Source organism: Octopus bimaculoides, chromosome 9 (assembly GCF_046866305.1).
Source record: "Octopus bimaculoides isolate indiv1 chromosome 9, ASM4686630v1, whole genome shotgun sequence".
In the NCBI taxonomy this organism is placed as follows: Eukaryota; Metazoa; Mollusca; class Cephalopoda; order Octopoda; family Octopodidae; genus Octopus; species Octopus bimaculoides.
In genome coordinates, this window is record NC_142936.1 from 23,061,544 (window position 1) to 23,088,261 (window position 26,718).

At 42.1% G+C, this 26,718-nt stretch overlaps 1 protein-coding gene across 1 annotated transcript in view; it reads left to right on the plus strand.

Moving 5' to 3' along the window:
* LOC128248677 (aquaporin-9-like) overlaps positions 1–26,718 on the plus strand; it is a 67,626-nt gene that overhangs the window by 22,775 nt on the left and 18,133 nt on the right. The window contains exon 5 of the mRNA XM_089357289.1: positions 25,834–26,051. Within this exon, the coding sequence (XP_089213415.1) occupies positions 25,834–26,051 (218 nt within the window). The remainder of the gene's footprint in view (positions 1–25,833; positions 26,052–26,718) is intronic.

A 26,718-nucleotide genomic window follows, 5' to 3' on the forward strand; every position in this document is an offset into this window, starting at 1 on the left:
TATAGAGTAGAGAGTTCCATCAAAAAGGTGAAGATAAACTTACTTGGAAGTGGATGCGTCGCATTCAATTAAATAACAAATAAAATATAATATATATATAAAATACAGTTTTATATTTAAGAGATTAGGAATTATGTACATTATTTATATTATTTAAATTATTTACATTTGACGGATATTTGTCCTCATCTTGTTTGTTGTTAACACAAACTTTCGGCTGACATACCCTCCAGCCTTCATCAGGTGTCTTGGGGAAATTTCGAACCTGGGTTCTCATTCCTAAGGTAATTTTCGATGTTATTATTATTATTATTATTATTATTATTATTATTATTATTATTATTATTATCAAGGTTACTGACTGGAATCGAACTCGGAATCTTGGGGCTAGTAGCCGGCGCTCTTAGCCACTACGCCATATAAATCCTAAGCAGTATTTTTTCCGACTGTTCAGAGTTAAAATCCCACTGAGGTCAATTTTGCCTTTCATCCTTTCAGAATCGACGAAATAAAATACCAGTCAAGTAACAGAGTCAATGCAATCGACTTGTCTCCTCCCTTCAAATTGATCGCCTTGTACTAAAATCAGAAAGAATGTTTAAAAGTCATAATTGAGACAATGAAGGGAGCAAGATTCGGGGGACTTTCATCAGGCCTAATACAGCAAACCGTTATGTGCGTCTGTCATCGTGATGCATTGTAAATAACATTTGCAGGTGTATGTGTGGTTGTGTGGTAAGAGGTTTGCTTCCCAATCACATGGTTTCGGTTACAGCCCTTCTACTATGGGTCCGAGCTAACGAAAGCTTTGCTAGTGGATTTGGCAGGCGAAAACTGAAAGAAGCCCTTCGTATGCAGAATGTATGTATGTACGTATGTATGTATGTATCTGTGTGTATTTGCCTTTGTGCCTGTGTTTGCTCCCTACCACCGCTTGACAACCGGCATAGGTTTGTTACGGCTCTTCGGCAAAAGTGACTGTTATGTAATTATCATATTTAAAAAATATGTTCTGGCGTCTATTCGTCCAACTAAAGCCCTTCACGGTGGTATTCCATCATGGCTATAGTCCAATGAGTGAAACCAGTAAAAGATAAAAGAAAACAGATGCATGCTATATATCACAAGTTTGACATAAACAAACAGTCATACTTTGGAAAGAAAAAAGATGCATGCTATATATCACAAGTTTGACATAAACAAACAGCCATACTTTAGAAAGCCACTAATTTTAAAATGGGATGCTTTGGTCGGTATGAAACGTTGACACCCGGTTGGCAAATAAAAGTTGTCTGCAATCCCAGAAGGAGGTCTTCATGGAAAAAAAATCAATATACATGTTACGTCTTGCCTTTTATAATTAGCATTATTTCTTACATAGTGATTATTTCAATTACTTTAATAGACTTATTCCATATCGTTCGTTTATATGCAGCACGAACAATAGAATTATTGATGAGATGTCTTATAAAGTACAAATATCAAGAAGGACCCTTTGTGAAGAGAAGACACACGACAGTGTGAAGTAGTTGCCAATGTTACCACAACAACCTAAAGATTAAAGCGACTTATTTTTTGCACCTACTCCTCCCACCACCACACACACACTCATGCACACTCACATGCACCCAAACAATGACAGTCACATACACACAGATACAAATAATACAGGCTCAACTGACGTTGAAGCACTCGGTATTGGTAGCATAATGTCAGTCATGATTGAGGGTGTCTGTTCAGCTTCGTCGAGCAAATGAATCATAACGTCACACATTCACTCGTGACGTCATAGATGCTTACAGGAAGATTGCCATACATACGTAGATAGATTCATAGATAGATAGGTTTCTTTATTAGCCACACAGGGCTCAACACAGAGGGGACAAAATACAAATGTAGAGTTTTTCTTTTCGAGGGGGTCGAAAACAAAGCAGAAAAAAAACAAAAGTGGGGACAACGATGAAAAAAAAAAAAAAAAAAAAAAAAAAACATCGCAAAACGTTTGGGGTATTTACAAAAAATACGAAAAATACAAAAAATTCCCAATAAATGGGGAGGTTATCCGTGGAAAGAAAAACCTACGAAAAGACCACGGTAACCTCGGTCTTTAGCGTCACAGTTTGTTAAATAAAATTTCTCTGTTTACAAAATTTTAAAACGTTTTATAGAATCATGGTCAAGGTGGCTTCGTCATTTATACGTGCCATTCTTGCTACATGTATCCATCTTTTTTCGAAACATTTGCTAGACAACACTTGCCTCTCTACTCTCACCTTCCTTTTCAAGTGATACTTGAAAAAGTTGATGAGAGATTGACCAGAGAGGAAAGTATTTGTCTCTAATCCTTTCAGACGCGTCCACCAGATGCATTCTTTGGCCATAGCCACAAGTACGATAAATACAGCTCTTCCTTCCCGTTTAAAGGAAGGAGGCGTGACGATATTGACGATAGACTCGGTTGATAAACCGACTCGTCCCACACGCGACAGCAGTCGTTCGACATAAGCCCACAGCTCCGAAATGGTTGGACACTGCACGAGTGCGTGCAGAACGGTTTCATCGCTCTGACCGCATCTCGGGCAGGTCGGCCCCACATTTCGCGAGCCGTGTCTATAGAGCTTATCCCGAACGGGTAGCGCCTCTCGGTAACACTGCCAGGCCAGGGATCTCTGGAAGTTGTCCATAGGTCCCGGCCCGAAAGTCGTCCTGAACAGGCGGGTCAGGTATTCCTCGTCGACGCCCAGGTTCGCCCCGAGATCGTCGTCGTACCTGCCCTCCACTAATCCCCTATAGAATGACTTCGTTGTGATGCAGCCGCTCAAGGTCGACCCGGGACGGCAAAGTTGTTGCAGAGCAACGCGACACTCACGGTGCCATTCGCCATTCCTCGGCCTCTTTTTGATCCACGACTGCAGCTCGGTCATGGAGACGAGCTGCGGGAAAGCGCGTCGCACAAACGGCGACCACACCTGCTCACCGTCGTCTACGTAGAGCCGGAGATGTCGCAGTCTCAGCGCATGTCTGCGCATCATCAACCACGGCATGCCCAGCCCTCCTTTCAGCGGGTGTTGACAACAAACGGATCGCCTCACCATCGGAACGCTTCCTTTCCACAAAAAGCGGAAGAGGATGCGCTCCATTTCGGTGATGGCGCGATCGGGACAAGGCACGACGGTCAGGCGGTATTCGATGACGGACGCGATGTACGCGTTCGCCACCTCCGCCCGACCTTTTAGGGACAGCTTCCTCTCGGACCATTGCCGGCAGAGAGTGGCCATCCTACTCGTTATCTCGTCCCAGTTCTTCTCCGTTTGCAGGTCCGGACCGAACCAGACTCCGAGCAACTTGACCGGACCGTCCGTCCAGCGTCCCACTACTGAGGCGCTGCCGGACGGTATGGGCTTGCTTCTCCAGGTGCCGAGCAGCAAACCCACCGACTTATCCCGGTTGATTTTCGCTCCCGTCACCGCTTCGTAGTCTTTCAGCGTCTCGCCGACAAGCTCGATGTGCTCGTGGCTAGACGCTATGACGGTGACGTCGTCCGCGTATGCCGACACGCTCGTCCCGCACCCCAGTTCTCGCGGGATGCCCCTCAGCGTCGCCAGCTTCCGCAGTAGTGGCTCGAGAGTCAATACGTACAGGAGCGGCGACAGGGGGCATCCCTGACGAACCGAATGTGCAATGTCGAAGGGTCCCGATAGACGTCCATTGACGCGAACAACCGAACGGATGCCTGTGTACAAGGCAGCCATCCAGCCGCGGAAAACGGGACCGAAGCCGGCCGCTTCGAGGACGGCCTCCAAGTATCGATGGTCTACCCTATCGAAAGCTTTGGATTGATCCAAATTGATCAGGGCCCCACCCATGCCAGGTTCCTTAACTACCCTCTCTATGATGTAGCGCATCAGATGGAGGTTGTCATGGATGCTCCGGCCCGGCACGGCGCACGTCTGCTCCGTGCCGACCAGTTTCTCGATGACAAGCGCCAACCGCTTGGCTAACACCTTGGCCAAAATTTTCATGTCTGCATTGAGCAGAGTGATGGGCCTAAAGTTATCTATGGCGTCCCCCTTGTTTGGATCTTTCTTCAGCAGCGTTACCGCTCCTCGGCTCACAAAACCGGGAATGCTCCCGTTCTGCTGCCAGTTGCAGTACACGACCGCCAAGACTTCTCCAAACAAGTCTGGCATACAGTTGTAAAGCTCGTAGGGCAGACCATCCAAACCCGGAGATTTGTCCGTCGAGCAACCCGCCATCGCGTCCCTCACCTCCTCCGCCGTGATGACCCCTTCGCAGCACTCCGCCTCTCTTGCCGAGAGTCGTGGCAAGCTGTGCAGGTAGGCACTAAAGTCCACCCTGCCTTCTCGCTCGCCACTCCTCCCGAACAGTCGGGCAAAATGCCGCTGAAACGCCTCGCACATCTTGCTCGGCTCGAGCAATTCGCGCCCCTGTTCGTCTACCAGAGACCGGATGGTGGCTCTGTTACCCCGCTGCGCCTCCGCCACCCGGGCCTCTCGTGCGGCTCCAACACCTTCATTCCTCAGAGCACGCATCCTTGCCCTGACAGCACACCCTTCGTGTTTAGCATTGAAGTGTTGGTCGAGGGCCAACCTCGCCGCTAAAACGTCGGATGCGATGCCACTTCGCAATGCCTCTTCTAACTTCATCACTAGCTCCCCCTCTTCTCTGTTCCTCTCTACAGCTAGTGCCCTGCTATACCTTATTGCTTCCGCCCTCACTGCTCTCTTGAGGGCAAACCACCATTTGTTGTTGACGATGGCTCCCGTCAAAGCCCTCTTTACTAACGTGCTAATCCGGTCTCTGAAAACCTGTCTCGACGGGAAAGACGCGTTTAGTTTCCAGTAACCGGGACCCTGCCTATGTGCCTTATCTATGTCTAGCGTACACGTCACAAGTGTGTGATCCGTGTAGCTGACTATGTGGAACTGTGGACATCCTAAACTATCTCTATCTCTTGTCCTACACACTATCCTATCTAGATACGATCTCGACGACCCAATGCGGTTGCTCCAAGTCCACGTTGGCACATTTGGGTGGTCGAGTCGGTACCTGTCAGACAACTGGAAGCGTCTGAGCAGGTCTATGAGGCCTTTGCATCCCCTTCTAATTTTGTCACTCCCCACGTAGTCTAGATGCGTGTCCAAGGTAGCATTCCAATCCCCCACTAAAAGTAAGGGACGAGACGTTCCCAGGAATACTTCTAGACGTCGAAAGAAGTCTGACCGACCTGTTAAAGGAGGCACATAAACTGCCAGCAACCGAAAAGCGCCTCCATCGCTGCCGTCCACATCTAGGACAACCAGTCTACCCTCCGGGTCCGTAAATATCGTCTTTACTTGGAGATCCAGACTCTTGCGAAAAAGAACCGCCGTGCCACTACCGCCCATCCTCGGCAGACAGGGAGAAAAATAAATGTTAAACTGTCCGCCAAACATGGACTTTAGGGCCCGCGGTTCATGGAGTCTGGTCTCACTAATGGCTATGATATCCAAATTGTGTGACTTGATGTCATTTAAGAGGTACCCTTGTTTCCAAGGGGACCCTAAGCCACGCACATTCACACAACCAATCTTCACCATGATTCTATTTATACGTGTGCTTTAAAGCACAAAACAAAAGAACAGAGTGTTACTTGCCGTTAGAAAGTTTTGTTTCCTCCTTGGATTTTTCACCAAGGAGGCTATTGTACAATTTCTTGCACAAATATTTCTGGAATCCCCCTACCGAGTTGGGGTAGAGGGATTTTATTGTGTTGTGTAATGCTGGTGTTACATGAATAATTTTAATGTGTTTTGGCGGTGTTGTACGTGGGTGGTTGTTGGTTTTGATATCGTTATTTGTGATGTTTGTTTTAGAGTTGATGTAATTCATCAACTCTGTGTTTGTACTGTCTATTGCTGTTAGCATTGTTTTTTTTATATTACTATTGGTGTTAGTAGTATTTTCGGGAGATGTGAATCTCCCTGCTTTGTTTGTGTTTGCATTTTGTTTTGTTTTCTTCTTACTGCGCTTCCTCTTTCCTTTCGTAGCTATTTTCCACTCCTCCCCACTCTCTTCATCGGATGATGGGAGATCTGAGGAGTCAGAAAGAGGTAACGGCAAATTTTGTGCGTCTGTGTGTGTTTCTGTGAATGTTTGTGTTGCTGTTTTTATTGATGTTGGCTCCTTGTTATTTATGTGTGGTGTATGTGATATGGGGGAGGGAGAGGCAGTCTTGGAATTTTCTTTTTTTTCTTCTGTTTTTGCAGTTTCTGTTGTCTTTTCTGTTGTGGTTATTGCTGATATTTCTGTTGTTGTTTTTTTGCGTTGCTGGTGGTGTTGGTAGTAAGGTTTTTCTGTTGGGGGTATTTGGTAGTTGCTTCTGTTGTTGTTGTTGTTGTTGTTGTTGTTGTTTTTGTTTAGCGGCCAGAGGGCAGTCCTTTTTCAGATGTGCTTCGCTGTTGCATAGGTAACAGCGAGGTCGCCTGCCCTCTACCACCACATACAGCTTGTGGTCCTCTGCCAATCTAATGTTTGGAGGAATTTTCTGTGAAGCCTCCTCCGTGATGTGGAGAAGGATTTCCAGATTTTTCCCTCCCCAGTTCTTTTCCTCTCCGACCGTAATCTCCAAAATATTTGCCTCCTCCATTTCCAGGCACACGGCCGATATCAGCCATTGGGTGTCCACCTCCGATGGCACATTTTTTATCATAACTTTGGTCACTCTCTGTCCTAGATAACTCGGTATCATTACCAAGTCATCTGTGCGGAGAGAGAGTGTCGAAAATTGTTTAGCTAAATTTTCATCCAGAAACCTTACTTGCACCGTTCCAAATTTCCTTCCCCAGGTGACATGATTCTGATAAGGCCAAATTTTTCTAAGACAAACTTCAATTTTATCTGTGCTAACATTTTCTACACGTCTGGTTTTTGTGTTTACCAGTTTATAAATGATGCACTTTTTGTTTTTCATTTCTATAATATCTTTTGGGATGTTTATTCTGACATCATCTCCTTCTTTCGTAAGAAGGGATTTTGTGTCTTTTATTTGTTTTTGTGTGAATGTCACTGTTGTTCTTTTTTCCTTTAGAGCATTTGCGAAATTTGTTTTTGTTGTGCTGGCGGACATGTTCTTCTGGATATTTTTGTTTATGTTGGTGTATGTACTGCCTGGTTCAAAGGTGGTGGTAGTGGCAGCAGAGTTTGTTGAACAGGTGATGGTGTCATTGCTGACGGCCGATAACTTTACTTCCTTGTTGTTGCTGTTGTTGTTGTTGTTGTCGTTGTTGCTGTTGTTGTTGTTGTTGTTGTTGTCGTTGGTGGTGGTGATGATGGCGTCAGCAGCAGTGGTGCTTACGTCAGAGACATTTGTGACGGTTTTCACGCATGGTTTTGTAACCTTGGTTACAGTTTTGTTTTTGTTGTTGGTGTTGGTGGTGGTGGTGGTGGTGGTGGTGGTGAGAGGGCTGTTAGTAGCTGTACTCACAGTCTTTGTGACGTTTATAGCAACTGCGTTCCTGTCACTGCATGAGCACGCGCTATTCTGTTCTTTTTTCTCTTCTGGCATCTGAAGCCTCGGGAAATGCTTGTCAAAAGAACAAGACAAGCGTTCCAAAATTATGTTTCTCGACATTTTTCAAATGTCAAGAAGGAAATTTTTGTATTTTGCTAGGGCCGAAACTGCCCCTGGGGGTCAATTCCTGCCCTTGAAAATACACACAAATGAAGACTAGGTGCTTCGCAACAAAATTATTTTAAAATTCCAACAAAATGTGGACAGTAAAAGGTCAAATAAACGTTTACCTTCGCAGCCGATGTGACAGCACGTCCGTGAGAAGAGATAGATAGATAGATAGATAGATAGATAGATAGATAGATAGATAGATAGATAGATAGATAGATAAAGAGAATGTGAAGAGATATATATATATATGTGTGTGTGTGTATATATATATATATATATATATATATATATATACATGTCTATATATGTATATATATGTATATATGTATATGTATGTATATATATATATATAGGTATGTATATATATATATATATATATGTTTATGTATATTTATATATATATATATATATATATATATATATATATATATATATACATATATATATATATATATATATATATATATATATATATATATATATATATATATATATATATATATATATATATATAGGAAAATGAAAAAAAGCCAGAATGCTGAACTGGAAGCATATTTTAATAAAGATTTTTTCTAACCGGTTTTCATTGCGAAGAAGCAAATTATCAAGAAGAAGGAGAATGAAAATGTTTTTTTACAAAGAAGTACAAAATGAAGAAAATAATATATAAAACAATAATATATAAAAAAATAAATATACCCATACATTATATTGTCTTTGAGCTTTTGTAGTTCAATAGTAGTTCATGTATAAATTGGTAGGAAAAATAAGGATGCATGAGAGTTGAGAGTTTTGTTAGGTTTAAAAAAAGGGTTAAAAGTTTGTGTTAAGCAGGAAATGTGGTGTCAAAACAGGAAGTGTGTGTAAGGGGAGACAAGTGTTTTTAGTTGGAGTTATGAACTCTTTTTTTCCAAACAGGAAGTTTGTGTCTGTTCATAGAGAAATAAGGTCACTGAGGGGTGTGTGTGTTAAGAAATGGTTGGAATTTCTCTATGAAAAGATTCTCCTTGTTGATTCTTTCTTGTGTGGAGATTCTGTCTTTACATTGATAGAAAGGGAATATAATGAATTTAGGGTTTTTGTTTCTGGCGCAAGAGTCTATGTGGCCACTGAGTGGAATTTGGCGGTATTGAGGGAGGTTTATTTGTTCCTTATGGACAGCTACTCTTCTACGTAATGGGAGGCTCGTCTGTCCGATATAGAAGTTTTGGCAACCTGCGCAAGTAAGGACATAAATGAGGTTGCCCGAGGAACAAGAGAAATTGGTTTTAATTTTAAACTTTGTTCCTTGTTTGAAGGTAAATTCAGAGCCTTCAAGTAGGTAGGGGCAGGTGCCACAATTAGGGCGTGCACATTTTTTAACTGATGGGGGTGGAAGTGGTGTATGTAGTTTGGAATTGGTTAATAATGTTTTCAAAGATTTGTGTTGCCTTTTGCATTTAAGGACTTTGTGTGTATTAATGATATTGTTCATTTTCGGATCTGTGGTGAGTAAGGGGAGGTTTTGTTTAATTGTGGTGAATGCTTCGATGTTTTTGGGGTTATGGGTGGAGATGTATGGAAGTATTTTGGGGTTGGGTGTGTTATTATGTTGGTTGGTTTTTAGTGTGCTTTTGTCAAGTTCCTTGGCACGTTTTATTCCAAAATCTATGAGTGTGGAGGGATATTGGCGTTGTAACAGTGTTTTTTTGAGATCTTGTAAGCGTATTTCTCGAGTGGTTGTGTCAGAGACAATGGTGCAAATTCTTTTAGCTAAATTAAAGGGGATATTTATCTTGGTGTGTTTTGGGTGGCATGAGCTAAAAAGGAGGTATTGTTGTGAGTCTGTAGGTTTGTGGTAGATGTCGGTTGTGATTTGGTTATTAGGTGTTTTTATAATTAAGAGATCAAGAAAAGGGAGATGATGTTTGCTGAATTCCATAGTGAATTGAATGTTGGGGTGTATGTTATTAAGTATGGATTTGAATTCTAGACGTTTTTCATAGGGTTCATTCCATATGATGAAACAATCATCCAAATATCTTTTCCAGTTATCCATTAAGAAGATGTGGAAAAGGTGTCCAAATTTCTGGCGTGAGGTTTCATATAGTGTTAATTAAAAAAAAACCCATTATGAGGTTCGCAAGGACTGGTGCAGCTTTAGTACCCATCGCGATACCACATATTTGGCGAAAGTATATGTCTGCAAACAGGAAGTAATTGTTGGTCAGAATGAACTTAAGTGATTCTATGATGAAAGTTGTGTTGATGCGATTAGGAAATGTTTCTGGGTGTTTGTGCAGCCAGAATTTAATTGCCTCAATCGCATATTCATGAGGGATATTTGTATAAAGGTTGACCACGTCAAAAGAAACCAAGAGTGACTCCTCGTTTGTTGTTTTCGGGAGGTGATTGAGCATGTCAAGATCATCTCTGATGAAACTTTTGATGTGGCTTAGGAAAGGTTATTTCGGTGGTAGTTGAAGTAGCGATTTTTCATCTGGGTCTGTTGTTATTCCCCCATAGATGTTGGCTTCGTTGTCTCTGTTGAACTCTGCTGGTAGAGGGACCTCTGCCATAACAATTCCGTTTATTGTTTCTGGGTATCCCTCTTTCTCTTCTTTTGCGAGTTTGTATTGCTGTTCACTTTTTAACCACGAGATTTTCTTTCTAAAGTGTATATTGCACTGGCGTATGACATATGTATTCTCTGCGTGTATTATATTCATAAGTGTGGTTCTCTCTGTTCGTGTGGTGATGCCTCTAATTTCTTTTAATAGAATGCGTCTACGCTTATTTTGTTGGCTGAGTTCCTTATATATTTTGTTCTTAATGTTCGCCATTAGCGTCCGTTTTAGCCTTTCGGCTTGACCCTTGGTGAGTTCTAGTTTTTCTACGCTGGATGTGACCCTGTTGGTGTATAATTTGGAGGAGACACATAGTTTAACAAAATGAAGCTGTTGAGTCGTCACGGTTTTCCGTAGGCAACTGAATACAGTGTCTTTCAGTATCTTGCTAGACTGGCTAAGGCTCGCGTTGTTCCGTTTACATCCAACAACATGGATGAAAACAATCACGACAACAACAATACCAACAATAACCACAGCAGCAGCAACAACAACAGCCGTAGCAACAAAAACAACTGCAACCCCATGAACACCAACAGCAACAACAACAACAGCAAAAACGAACACATGAGGACAAGCAATAGAAACAAAAACAATAACAGAGAAAAAATCGAATACAACAACAACAATAACAGGGAGAACGGACACACAGACACAGATAACCATAGGCACAAGAACACAGACAAAGGTAAGGCCATGGGGGTCAAGAGGGAGAATAAAGTTGAATGCAACAGAATTCTTGGACAGGGAGTCAGTAGACCTAAAACAGAAAACACTAGATGTGGTGGTAACAATAGCGACGGTGGTGGTGGTGGTGGTGGTAGTGACAGTAACAATAGTAGTGGTAGGAATAACAGGATGAATGGGAGTAGCAATAACGGCAGTAATAGTAGTAGTAGTTACGAAGAAGACAACCCCAGAGGGGCCAACAACAGGAATACTAACCTCCTTGACACTCAATTCTTCAACATACATGACAAAACATATGATATGAACCGGGTATACCCAACAACATTACCCTTTAACAAAAGAGTCTGCATCCCTAGACATACTCATGACCACATGGAAGCACAGTTCACTATAGCTAGGACAAAACTTAGACAGATTTTAGAAATATACACTAAGAGACAGAGACAGAATAAGACAGAGGCCCAACAACTTGGGAATATACCCGCAAGTGGCCTACACAAGCTCATGCAGCGCACGAAAAATGGAGAAGTGGTATGCCTTCCCACAGATAAGTCCGGCAGAATGTCAATAGACAGCCTGCCGAACTATATCCAGGCAATGCAACCTCACATCGCCAATACGAAGGTAACAACCTTACAGGCGCATGAGGAAAGGGAAAAAGTCCTCAATGCCCACATGATGATGTGGACAATTGTTCTTAGACCCCAGAAGCGCACAGCCAACAACTTCCAAGCCTGGAACAATGATATCCCGACGCTGTATGGGCTCCGTAAGGACCACAAAGTAACTACTAATCCTGTAGTGGGACCACCAACAAGACCAGTCTGTGGAGCGAATGTCGCTAGTAACTACAGGATTTCCTACTTCCTCTCAATGATCATACGCCCCATAATCCAGATGTCACCTGATGTCTGTGACAGCACGGAAGATCTCCTCAGCAGGATCAACGACTGTAACAACACTTGCAACCTGACAGGGTGTATAGTGGGTAGCATGGATGTGGTATCACTATACCCCTCTATCGACGTGGATTTTGCAGTGGAAAAGTGCGTGGAGATGATCAACGAGAGCGAAGTAAAGTTCCAAAAAGTGAACACAGAAGAACTGGGCCTCCTACTTAGATTGACATATGACGATGTATATCTAGATAGATACGACCTTAGAGATTTCTGCCCTAGTAGACGTCTAAGAGGTAGACCACCCACAATTACCTCTATGGCTAGGAAGACCCCTATAGAGAGATGGAGTGGATGGACCAGAGCCATACGGACCCCCACTAATATCCACCAGGTAAAGAAAATGATCGCACATGCACTAGGAGCTAGTATAAAGGTCACCCTAAAAGGCCACACCTTTAAATTTAACAACAAATTATACGCCCAGGACGAGGGGGCAACCATCGGTGTTAGTATCGCCGGTGATGTGGCCAATCTCTTCATGGTATGGTGGGACAGAAGACTTAAGGAACGCCTGACACAGAACTCCATACTCGTGAATGTGTACTCTCGATATGTCGATGATATCAACTTAGTGGTAAAGACACCCCCACAAGAGAGTACCCCTGAAATAGAAATAGAAACTAAGACTATGGAGAGCATCCAGCAAATAGCTAACTCCATCCACCAGAGTATTAAAGTTACGATAGACTACCCTACTAAACACCCTAACCATAGATTACCTGTATTAGATACTGAACTCTGGCTAGAAACTAAGAACAATAAAACCAGAATCCTCCATTCACACTATACAAAACCTATGGCCTCCAAATACCTGATCCACCGGAACTCGGCTATTGCGGACAATGCCAAATTCAACATATTGATGGCAGACGTCGTCAGAGTAATGCGAAATGTCTCCTGCATGTGCGACCCTACAGAATTAAAGAGACATATACAACATTTCGTCCACCGCATGCAGTTCTCAGGTTACAGCCATAAAGAAAAGATCAGGGTATACAAAGGAGCTATGAAGAAGTTTGAAACAATCAAACGCAACGATAGGAATGGGATTTGCCCACTCTATAGGAGCAAATCATGGAACACCATAGAAAGGACTAAGAAGAAAATAGGGAAGGCAAGCTCATGGTACGATAGCCACAAGTACCAGAGCGTCATGTTCGTCGACACCACCCCTAGAGGCGAACTGGCGTACCGCTTTAGAAGGGCCCTAGACAAACTTAAGCTAAGAATTAAGGTTTTTGAAAGGCCAGGCAACCCTATTAAATCCCTTATCAGTAGAACATACCCTCTCAGTAGAACCCCCTGCACTGATAGGAACTGTATCGTATGTAGATTTAGCCCACAAACGAACTGCAAAACCAGAAATGTGGTCTATAGTATAAGATGTACAGAGGGACGATGCAGAAATAAGACAATGACATATGTAGGCGAAACAGCAAGGAGCATAGGGGAGCGGGCAAACGGACATTGGAGGGAACTTAAGGAAGGGAAGAACTCATCAGTTCTGTACCAGCACGCTGAGCAAGAACATAGAGGCTCAATCAACAACATAGAAATTAAAATCTTATCTACACATAGCAGTGATACAGCACTTAGACAAATTACTGAAGCTACACACATAATAGAAGAGAAACCTAGCCTGAATAGGAAACTAGAATGGAACACTAACACACACCACTAACAAACCACAAACCACAGCATGTGACAACATGTTACCCATAAACCAATAATAATATGAACAAAGCATAATACAATACATAGATAAACAAATGGAATTAAATACTACATACGTTAACAAAATTTAATAAAACACAAAAAAAACAAAAAAAAACACACACACATGAACAAATAAATAAATAAAAACAAATACAAACGAACACGTATTAACAGAGTATATAGGTGATACAGACACTCCCCATACACACATGCACTTACAAAAGACACAGACACATTGAAAGACACGCATGCGTAGACACATACAATAGGAATACAAAATAGAAAATGGCTGATATTTAGCAAGGTGAGACACACATAAGAAGAAAGGAAACAAAGGACCACTGATGAGGTCACAGAAGTGTGACGAAAGAACTCTGGCCGAAATAAGATTAAGATTAATGTAATATAAGGCTGAAGCAAATTAACACCAAATATACAGTGCGTGTGTTTTTATTGGCTAAACTGGCAATATGACCATCCCCAAGTACAACAACATCTGTTTCAACACACGATTTCACATCAAAAATCTTGCAAAACAAATATGTATATATACATACCTATATATATATATATACATACATATACATATATACATTTATATATATACATATATATATATATACATATATATACATATATAGACATGTATATATATATATATATATATATATATATATATATATATATATATATACACACACACATATATATCTCTATTCACATTCTCTATATCTATTTATCTATCTATCCATCTATCTATCTATCTATCTCTATGGACGGACGGTAGACGTGTCGGCTCCGTAAGTTTTGCCTTTTTCATGTTTTAAAAAGTTTGTTTGTAACGTTTATTTTATATACAAAGTTGTATAACAACTTGTAGACTCTCTGGTGCAAGTTTTTTGCGACGGAAATCTGCCCTGTGTGGCACATTTCCAGGATATAAAAACCAATTTCGGCTTTCTAGCCATTTTTTTTGAGACGATGGCGTCTTGTAGTCATGAAAATCTTTGTGACACGAACGCTGCATTTTGCAGTGTTTCGTTCGAAAAAGAATTTCCTAGTCTTCCTTCCTCACAGTTAAACGAGAGAATGGAGAAAAAGAAAAACGAATTTACACACACAAATTCAAGTGTTAACACCGCCACCACCACCACCAACAACAACAAAAACAAAACTGTAATCAAGGTTACAAAACAGAACATAGACAATGCCTCCAAAGAATCTGACGTCAGCACCAATTCTGGTGACGTCATCATTACCACCACCACCAACAACAACGACAACAACAACAACAGCAGCAGCAGCAGCAACAGTTCCACTGAACCTTTGCTCTCTTCACCAGCAGCAAGCGAAAGAGAGGAAGGAAAAAGCCACAACACCACTGACACAAATACCACATCTGCCACCAATACCAGTGCCAGCACCAGCAACAACAATAACAACAATAACAAAAACAAAAACTTTGCTGAAGCTTTGAAGCAAAGTGAAACTGTTGTGTCTTACACAACAAAAGAAATAATAGAAACGAGAAAATTAATCACCAAAGAAAGCGGTGAAGTACACTTAAACATACCACAACACATATTAGAGGAAACAAGTAGAAAAACAATAATATATAAAATAATAAACACTAAAAATAGAAGGCCGGAACAGGCCAGTATAGACAAAATTCAAAAATGTTTGCAATCTATTTGGGATTAAAAAAACATATATTACTTGGTATAGATTTGCACAGGTACAGGTGATTTTTCGAAATGAAGAGTTGGCGAAGACGTATTCAACGCTAACTCTTCACACACCTGAAATAACAATGTTACCCAGTTACCTTGGCCAAAAGGTAACAATAAAGCACGCTCCTCCAACAATCGACACACTATGGTTGATATCGGCCATATGTGTTGATATGGACAACATTAACATACTGAAAATAAACGTTGGAGAGAGCAATTGGACCGGAAAAAGCATACAAATCTTGTTCCACACAAACGAACAAGAAATCAAAAAAATCCCACCATACATCCGTTTGGCAACAAACCAAAAGTTGCATATAGTAGTAGAGGGCAGGCGGCCTCGCTGTTACTTATGCGACAGCGAGGCACACCTTAAAAAGGAGTGTCCGACTGCCCGAAAAACACAACAACAAGAACTAACTAAACACACAAAAAAAGCCTTGCTGCCCACACCGCCATCCACACAAAAAACAATAAAAGCAACATCAACAACATCAACGAAAGAAAATACAACAAAAACTACAAAATTAACAAACAAAGAAGACGAAAAAAGAAAAGACAATACAAAAACTGATACCCCTTCCCCCACATCACTTACACCACAACCAAAAATTCAACAACCAACAAAAACAAAAACAATACAACCACTTACACAAGCAAACACAGAAGCATACAACATGCCCCTACCTCCTTCCGATTCCTCAGAGTTTTCATCTGAAGACGAGTCAAGTACTGAGGAATGGAGAATAGCCCAAAAAGGAAGGAGGAAGAGGAGCAAAAAAAGAAAAACGAACAACAACAAAGCAGGGAGATTCACATCTCCCGAAAACACTCCCAACTCCTACACGATAAACACCAATGATAACACACCAAAAACAATGCTAACAGCAATAGACACTACAAACACAGAGTTGATGAATTACATCAACTCTAAAACAAACATCACAAATAACGACATCAAAACAAACAACCACCCACGCACAACACCGCCAAAACACATTAAAATTTATCATGTAACACCAGCATTACACAACAAAATAAAATCCCTCTACCCCAACTCGGTAGGGGGATTCCAGAAATATTTGTGCAAGAAATTGTACAATAGCCTCCTTGGTGAAAAATCCAAGGAGGAAAAAAAACTTTCGAACGGTAAGTAACTTTCTGTTCTTTTGTTTTGTGCTTTAAAGCACACGTATAAATAGAATCATGGTGAAGATTGGCTGTGTGAATGTGCGTGGCTTGGGGTCGCCTTGGAAACAAGGGTACCTCTTAATTGACATCAAGTCACACAATTTGGATATCATAGCCATTAGTGAGACCAGACTCCATGAACCGCGGGCCCTAAAGTCCATGTTTGGCGGACAGTTTAACATTTATTTTTCTCCCTGTCTGCCGAGGATGGGCGGTAGTGGCACGGCGGTTCTTTTTCGCAAGAGTCTGGATCTCCAAGTAAAGACGATATTTACGGACCCGGAGGGTAGACTGGTTGTCCTAGATGTGGACGGCAGCGATGGAGGCGCTTTTCGGTTGCTGGTAGTTTATGTGCCTCCTTTAACAGGTCGGTCGGACTTCTTTCGACGTCTAGAAGTATTCCTGGGAACGTCTCGTCCCTTACTTTTAGTGGGGGATTGGAATGCTACCTTGGACACGCATCTAGACTAGAAGGGGATGCAAATGCCTCAGAGACCTGCTCAGACGCTTCCAGTTGTCTGACAGGTACCGACTCGACCACCCAAATGTGCCAATGTGGACTTGGAGAAACCGCATTGGGTCGTCGAGATCGTATCTAGATAGGATAGTGTGTAGGACAAGAGATAGAGATAGTTTAGGATGTCCACAGTTCCACATAGTCAGCTACACGGATCACAAACTTGTGACGTGTACGCTAGACTTAGATAAGGCACATAGGCAGGGTCCCGGTTACTGGAAACTAAACGCGTCTTTCCCGTCGAGACAGGTTTTCAGAGACCGGATTAGCACGTTAGTAAAGAGGGCTTTGACGGGAGCCATCGTCAACAACAAATGGTGGTTTGCCCTCAAGAGAGCAGTAAAGGCGGAAGCAATAAGGTATAGCAGAGCACTAGCTGTAGAGAGGAACAGAGTAGAGGGGGAGCTAGTGATGAAGTTAGAAGAGGCATTGCGAAGTGGCATCGCATCCGACGTTTTAGCGACGAGGTTGGCCCTCGACCAACACTTCAATGCTAAACACGAAGGGTGTGCTGTCAGGGCAAGGATGCGTGCTCTGAAGAATGAAGGTGTTGGAGCCGCACGAGAGGCCCGGGTGGCGGAGGCGCAGCGGGGTAACAGAGCCACCATCCGGTCTCTGGTAGACGAACAGGGGCGCGAATTGCTCGAGCCGAGCAAGATGTGCGAGGCGTTTCAGCGGCATTTTGCCCGACTGTTCGAGAGGAGTGGCGAGCGAGAAGGCAGGGTGGACTTTAGTGCCTACCTGCACAGCTTGCCACGACTCTCGGCAAGAGAGGCGGAGTGCTGCGAAGGGGTCATCAAGGCGGAGGAGGTGAGGGACGCGATGGCGGGTTGCTCGACGGACAAATCTCCGGGTTTGGATGGTCTGCCCTACGAGCTTTACAACTGTATGCCAGACTTGTTTGGAGACGTCTTGGCGGTCGTGTACTGCAACTGGCAACAGAACGGGAGCATTCACGGTTTTGTGAGCCGAGGAGCGGTAACGCTGCTGAAGAAAGATCCAAACAAGGGGGACGCCATAGATAACTTTAGGCCCATCACTCTGCTCAATGCAGACTTGAAAATTTTGGCCAAGGTGTTAGCCAAGCGGTTGGCGCTTGTCATCGAGAAACTGGTCGGCACGGAGCAGACATGCGCCGTGCCGGGTCGGAGCATCCATGACAACCTCCATCTGATGCGCTACATCATAGAGAGGGTAGTTAAGGAACCTGGCATGGGTGGGGCCCTGATCAATTTGGATCAATCGAAAGCTTTTGATAGGGTAGACCATCGATACTTGGAGGCCGTCCTCGAAGCAGCCGGCTTCGGTCCCGTTTTCCGCGGCTGGATAGCTGCCTTGTACACAGGCATCCGTTCGGTTGTTCGCGTCAATGGACGTCTATCGGGACCCTTCGACATTGCACGTTCGGTTCGTCAGGGATCGCCCCTGTCACCGCTCCTGTACGTATTGACTCTCGAGCCACTACTGCGGAAGCTGGCGACGCTGAGGGGCATCCCGCGAGAACTGGGGTGCGGGACGAGCGTGTCGGCATACGCGGACGACGTCACCGTCATAGCGTCTAGCCACGAGCACATCGAGCTTGTCGGTGAGACGCTGAAAGACTACGAAGCGGTGACGGGAGCGAAAATCAACCGGGATAAGTCAGTGGGTTTGCTACTCGGCACCTGGAGAAGCAAGCCCATACCGTCCGGCAGCGTCTCAGTAGTGGGACGCTGGACGGACGGTCCGGTCAAGTTGCTCGGAGTCTGGTTCGGTCCGGACCTGCAAACGGAGAAGAACTGGGGCGAAATAACGAGTAGGGTGGCCACTCTCTGCCGGCAATGGTCCGAGAGGAAGCTGTCCCTAAAAGGTCGGGCGGAGGTGGCGAACGCGTACATCGCGTCCGTCATCGAATACCGCCTGACCGTCGTGCCTTGTCCCGATCGCGCCATCACCGAAATGGAGCGCATCCGCTTCCGCTTTTTGTGGAAAGGAAGCGTTCCGATGGTGAGGCGATCCGTTTGTTGCCAACAACCCGTGGTTGATGATGCGCAGACATGCGCTGAGACTGCGACATCTCCGGCTCTACGTAGACGACGGTGAGCAGGTGTGGTCGCCGTTTGTGCGACGCGCTTTCCCGCAGCTCGTCTCCATGACCGAGCTGCAGTCGTGGATCAAAAAGAGGCCGAGGAATGGCGAATGGCACCGTGAGTGTCGCGTTGCTCTGCAACAACTTTGCCGTCCCGGGTCGACCTTGAGCGGCTGCATCACAACGAAGTCATTCTATAGGGGATTAGTGGAGGGCAGGTACGACGACGATCTCGGGGCGAACCTGGGCGACGACGAGGAATACCTGACCCGCCTGTTCAGGACGACTTTCGGGCCGGGACCTATGGACAACTTCCAGAGATCCCTGGCCTGGCAGTGTTACCGAGAGGCGCTACCCGTTCCGGATAAGCTCTGTAGACACGGCTCGCGAAATGCGGGGCCGACCTGCCCGAGATGCGGTCAGAGCGATGAAACCGTTCTGCACGCACTCGTGCAGTGTCCAACCATTTCGGAGCTGTGGGCTTATGTCGAACGACTGCTGTCGCGTGTGGGACGAGTCGGTTTATCAACCGAGTCTATCGTCAATATCGTCACGCCTCCTTCCTTTAAACGGGAAGGAAGAGCTGTATTTATCGTACTTGTGGCTATGGCCAAAGAATGCATCTGGTGGACGCGTCTGAAAGGATTAGAGACAAATACTTTTCTCTCTGGTCAATCTCTCATCAACTTTTTCAAGTATCACTTGAAAAGGAAGGTGAGAGTAGAGAGGCAAGTGTTGTTTAGCAAATGTTTCGAAGAAAGATGGATACATGTAGCAAGAATGGCACGTATAAATGACGAAGCCACCTTGACCATGATTCTATAAAACGTTTTAAAATTTTGTAAACAGAGTTACTTACGTTTCTTGCATAAATAGAAGAAATTTTATTTAACAAACTGTGACACTAAGGACCGAGGTTACCGTGGTCTTTTCGTAGGTTTTTCTTTCCACGGATAACCTCCCCATTTATTGGGAATTTTCTGTATTATTTCGTATTTTTTGTAAATATCCCAAACGTTTTGCGATGTTTTTTTTTCATCGTTGTCCCCACTTTTGTTTTTTTCTGCTTTGTTTTCACCCCCCTCGAAAAGAAAAACTCTACATTTGTATTTTGTCCCCTCTATGTTGAGCCCTGTGTGGCTAATAAAGAAACATATCTATCTATCTATCTATCTATGAATCTATCTACGTATGTATGGCAATCTTCCTGTAAGCATCTATGACGTCACGAGTGAATGTGTGACGTTATGATTCATTTGCTCGACGAAGCTGAACAGACACCCTCAATCATGACTGACATTATGCTACCAATACCGAGTGCTTCAACGTCAGTTGAGCCTGTATTATTTGTATCTGTGTGTATGTGACTGTCATTGTTTGGGTGCATGTGAGTGTGCATGAGTGTGTGTGTGGGGGGGGGGAGTAGGTGCAAAAATAAGTCGCTTTAATCTTTAGGTTGTTGTGGTAACATTGACAACTACTTCACACTGTCGTGTGTCTTCTCTTCACAAAGGGGCCTTATTGATAAACAGCTATTTGCAAGGTTATACCGTAAAGGAAAATTAGGGTCGTCAACTAAACTTGACTAAGGGTGTGAATAACACCTACATTGCTAGAAATAGGAGCTAAAGTACTCTAATGCTTCTACAAAGCACATAACATAAACTCTGATAGGGGCTGCAATCACCCCTAAAACCGAAGCGAGAATTCCATAGACTGATCAACCAGTTCCGGCCATTTCCGTAGCCATCTTATTTCTTTATTGCCCATAAGGGGCTAAACACAGAGGAGACATACAAGCCATTTTCAGTAAAGCCAGCTTATTCGGTTGATTCCGGGCTAGCTCGCCGTATCAGTGTATATATATTCACCATGAAATAAGGAATTCTCGGTTAAGTGTTCGGCGCGATTGCAGCCCCTATCAAAGTATATATTATGAGCTTTGTAACAGCATATTTACCGAGATGTAATTCGAAATTCCCGCCACTTACATAGGGAAATAGCGATGAACAGTCGTCTATATGCTATGCAGGATACACGGTGTTCGTTTGGTATGTTGATTCACTGTTTATTTCTATTTTTCTTGACCATAATATACTGACGAGTAGAAGTTGTATAATACTACAATAACTACGAAATCATGATCTATAATTTAGTCCGTTTTTAAGGGGTTGGCTTTGAGAGTTGCATTTCCTCGCATTCGGTAAAAATGTGCTTTTTATAGTAGTCTGACCTTAGAGTCCCTCATGGCGTGAGGCGTTATTGTATAGTAATGCCCTTATATATATATATATATATATATATATATATAGAGAGAGAGAGAGAGAGAGAGAGAGAGAGAGAGACCAAAGTGTACGTACGAAATTGCAAAGATAATCTGGAACTCGACTGAGGAAAGAAAGCGCTAAGTTACGGGGATGCAAACACCACCATCGGTTGTCAAGCGATGTTGGGGAACAAACACAGACGCACAAACACACACACACATATATATACATATACATATATACGACGGGCTTCTTTCAGTTTCCGTCTACCAAATCCACTTACAAGGCTTTGGTCGGCCCGAGGCTATAGTAGAAGGCATTTGCCCAAGGTGTCTCGCTGTGGGACTGAACACGGAACCATGTGGTTGGTAAGCAAGCTACTTACCACACAGCCAATCCTGCTCATACATATATATATATATATATATATATATATATATATATATATATATATATATATATATATATATATATATATATATATATATATATATATATATATATATATATATATATATATATATATATATATATATATATATATATATATATATATATATATATATATATATATATATATATATATATATATATATATATATATATATATATATATATATATATATATATATATATATATATATATATATATATATATATATATATATATATATATATATATATATATATATATATATATATATATATATATATATATATATATATATATATATATATATATACAATACCGTTCTATATTTAAGAGATGAGGAATTATGTATATTATTTACATTTGACGGATATTTGTCCTCATCTTGTCTGTTGTTAACACAACGATTCGGCTGATATACCCTCCAGCCTTCATCAGGTGTCTTGTGGAAATTTCGAACCTGGGTTCTCATTCTTAAGGTAGTTTTCGATGTTGTTGTTGTTGTTATTATTATTATTATTATTATTATTATTTTATGTTTGACTTTTGTTTTGCATTTGTACAAGTTGGATCCAAGTCTCACCCAGAGACCTCAAGAGACAACAAGTTAGAAGTTCATGTAAGTGTTATGCCTAGGGTACCATATATTTGGATTTGTACAGTTTTGTTCAGGTGAATGTTTAAGAAACCATAAGAAAATTATGTGTTTGCTTTAAAATTTGAGATCACATAGACAGTATTTTACGTAGGATATGGGCAGTTCCCATGAGCACTATCTTTTGAACTTCAGCCATTTTGGGGTTTCCTGGAATCTGATCTAGGTAGTAATCAGCCCGTTTCGCTGTCATTCCCAGGGCACCTATGACAATAGGTATTGTTTTCGTCTTCAGATTCCACATTTTGCTAATTTCTATTTCAAGATCTTTATATTTGCTCAGTTTTTGGTAGGTCTTGACAGATACGTTTATATCGATTGGGACAGTCATATCAATGAGGAGGCATGATTTTTGTCTGAAGTCTTTCAGTATGATGTCTGGCCTATTTGCGTCTATCTTTCTGTCAGTTTGAATCGTGAAGTTCCAGAGGAGTGCAATGTGATCATTTTCAAGTACTGGGGGTGGTTTGTGTTCCCACCAGTTTTTATTATGGGGCAAGTCCAGGTTTTTGCATATTACCCAGTGAATATATTGTGCAGCTCAATCATGCCTGTTGAGATACTCTGTAGGCGCAAGCAGACTGCACATGGAGACAACATGATCGATGGTCTCATTTTGTTGTTGGCATATACGACATAATGGGGAGCTGCCGTTCTTTAATATGTTGGCCTGGTAGTTCTTTGTAGGTAGGCATTGATCTTGGGCTGCTATGATAAACCCCTCTGTTTCTGATTTCAATCCAGAGGCCATTAACCATTGGTGGGTAAGGGCTTTGTCAATATCTGCATTATTCGCTCTCTTTGGGTATTTGCCATTGAGAGGTTTTCCATGCCATTTTTCAGTCATAATAGCTAAGGCAGCAATTTTAGCACGGGTTTTCAAACGCTTAGCTTTTTCTGCAGGTGTTTCTAGTTCGTCTAATTCTTGAATTTGTTGCAATTGGAATTCACTTAGATATTCCTTTGCCTGTTTTGTTACTGAGTAAGATGCTTTCTTGCTTTCATATTTTAAGACAAGTTTTAGCATCCAGTCCTCAGAGTTTTTCAGATAGGTGTCTAGGCCAATTGTGGCTACCTTCATTGATAATGCCAGCTGTAAAAGTCCTCGGCCTCCTTCTTTTCTTGGCAGATAAAGACGTTCTATATCTGCCTTAGGGTGGTGCATTCTATGCATTGTCAACAGCTTTCGTATTTTTCTGTCAACATTACATATTTCAGTAATTGACCAGTTAACGATGTTGAAACTGTAAGTCACGACTGGTATGGCTAGAGCATTGATCGCTTCGATCCTGTTTCTCGCGTTCAGCTCTGTCTTCAGTATTGCTCTCACCCTGCGATAACATTCTCTTCTGATCCTTTCCCTCATCACTGAGTGCTTGATATTGTCCCCTTCAATTACCCCTAGGTATTTGTAGCTCTCCGCTGGTTCTAACTCTTTTATGACATTTTGCTGGTCAAGGTTCACATTAGATGTATTTGTCATTTTTCTTTTGATAAAGGTAGCTTTTGCACATTTATCAAGGCCAAATTGCATCCTGATGTCATCACTGAATTGTTTAACAATTGCTAGTAGGCCTTTGAGTTGTTGGTCATTTTTTGCAAAGAGCTTTAAATCATCCATGTAAATGAGATGATTTATATTTTTATCAAATATTTTATAACCATACTGTGCATCATTGAGCAATTTTGAGAGCGGTATTAGGGCTAGACAGAAGAGGAGTGGTGATAGTGAGTCACCCTGGAAAATGCCACATGAAATTCTTACATCTCCAGCATTTAGAGATTCATTGTCATTGTTCAACATCAGTGTGGTTCTCCATGATCTCATACTTACAGATAAAAAGTTTCGCAGAGTAGGAGCTATTTTATACATTTCCAGACATTTCCTAATCCAGCTATGTGGTAGGCTATCAAAGGCCTTTTTATTGTCTATCCAGGCTATTGACAAGTTTTTGTGTCGCTTGTGACAATCTTCTAAGATCATCTTATTGATGAGCAGCTGATCTTTACAACCATAAGATCCACGTTTACATCCCTTTTGCTCATTAGGGAATATGCTACTTTCTATTAAAAAACTATAGGTGTACTCGGTTAAGCCAGAGGCCATTAGCTATTGATGGGTAAGGGCTTTGTCAATAACTGCATTATTCGCTCTCTTTGGGTATTTGCCATTGAGAGGTTTTCTATGCCATTTATCATTCATAATATCTAAGGCAGCAATTTTAGCACGGGTTTTCGAGCGCTTAACTTTTTCTGCGGGTGTTTCCAGTTCGTCTAATTCTTGAATTTGTTGCAATTGGAATTCATTTAGATATTCCTTTGCCTGTTTTGTTACTGAGTAAGATGCTTTCTTGCTTTTATGTTTTGAGACAAGTTTTAGCATCCAGTCCTCAGAGTTTTTCAGATAGGTGTCTAGGCCAATTGTGGCTACCTTCATTGTTAATGCCAGCTGTAGAAGTCCACGGCCTCCCTCTTTTCTCGGCAGATAAAGACGTTCTATATCTGCCTTAGGGTGGTGCATTCTATGCATTGTCAACAGTTTTCGTATTTTTCTGTCAACATTACATATTTCAGTAATTGACCATTTAACGATATTGAAATTGTAAGTCACGACTGGTATGGCTAGAGCATTGATCGCTTCGATCCTGTTTCTTGCGTTTAGCTCTGTCTTCAGTATTGCTCTCACCCTGCGATAACATTCTCTTCTGATCCTTTCCCTCATCACTGAATGCTTAATATTGTCCCCTTCAATTACCCCTAGGTATTTGTAGCTCTCCGCTGGTTCTAACTCTTTTATGACATTTTGCTGGTCAAGGTTCACATTAGATGTTTTTATTATTATTATTATTATTATTATTATTATTATTATTATTATTATTATTGTTGTTGTTGTTGTTGTTGTTATTATTATTATTATTATTATTATTATTATCATTATTATTCAGGTTACTGCCTGGAATCGAACTCGGAATCTTGGAGTTAGTAGCCCACACTCTTAGCCACTACGCCATATTAATCCTAAGCAGTATTTTTTCCGACTGTTCTGAGTTAAAATCCCACTGAGGTCAATTTTGCCTTTCATCCTTTCAGAGTCGACGAAATAAAATACCAGTCAAGTAACAGAGTCAATGCAATCGACTTGTCTCCTCCCTTCAAATTGATCGCCTTGTATTAAAATCAGAAAGAATGTTTAAAAGTTATAATCGAGACAATGAAAGGTGCAAGATTCGGGGGACTTTCATCAGGCCTAATACAGCAAACCGTTATGTGCGTCTGTCATCGCGATGCATTGTAAATATGATTTCTTTATTTCTGCGCAGGTATATGCAACATTCTTCTTCTGTGGTGGAATACTTGCAATTATTGACTCCAACAGTGCGGTTTCAAGTCCAAACATGGCGCCATTGGCTATTGGTTTGCTTCTTACAGCTGTTGCCAGTTCTTATGGCTTAAACGGTGGTCCAGCAGTAAACCCAGCATTAGATTTGGGACCACGAATTGTCTTGCTGCTTGCAGGTTGGGGAATAGAACCATTTACGTAAGATTCTTAACCTTATCTCTTTAATTGTATGTTCATATGTGCATGCATAACTCTTCCGCTCCCTCTCTCTCATATGTACATATATGTATATACGTCTACATGTATGCGCGCCTGTGTTTGTGTATTCTTTTATCCTTTTATTCTTTTACTTGTTTCAGTCATTAAACTGTTGCCAAGCTGGGGCACTGCCTTGAAAGAATTTAGTCGAACGAATCTACTATAGGACATTTTTCGAGCCTGGTACATATTCTATCAGTCTCTTACTAAGCGACGAGGACGTAAACGCATCAACACCGGTTGTCAATTGGTGCTGGTGTGTTTACAGTCACAAAGTTACAAACACACACACACACACACGCACGCACGCACACACACACACACACACACACACACACATGTATATATACCCTTAATGTAGATCTCAGGGAGATTCAGCGTGACACAGAGTGGGACAAGGCTGGCCCTTTGAAATACAGGTACTACTCATTTTTGCCAGCTGAGTGGACTGGAGCAACGTGAAATAAAGTGTCTTACTCAAGGACACAACACGCCGCGGGGAATTAAACTCACAACCTTACGATTGTGAGCCGAATGCCCAAACCACTAAGCCACACCACGCGCTTTCACTTTTATATATATATATATATATATATATATATATATA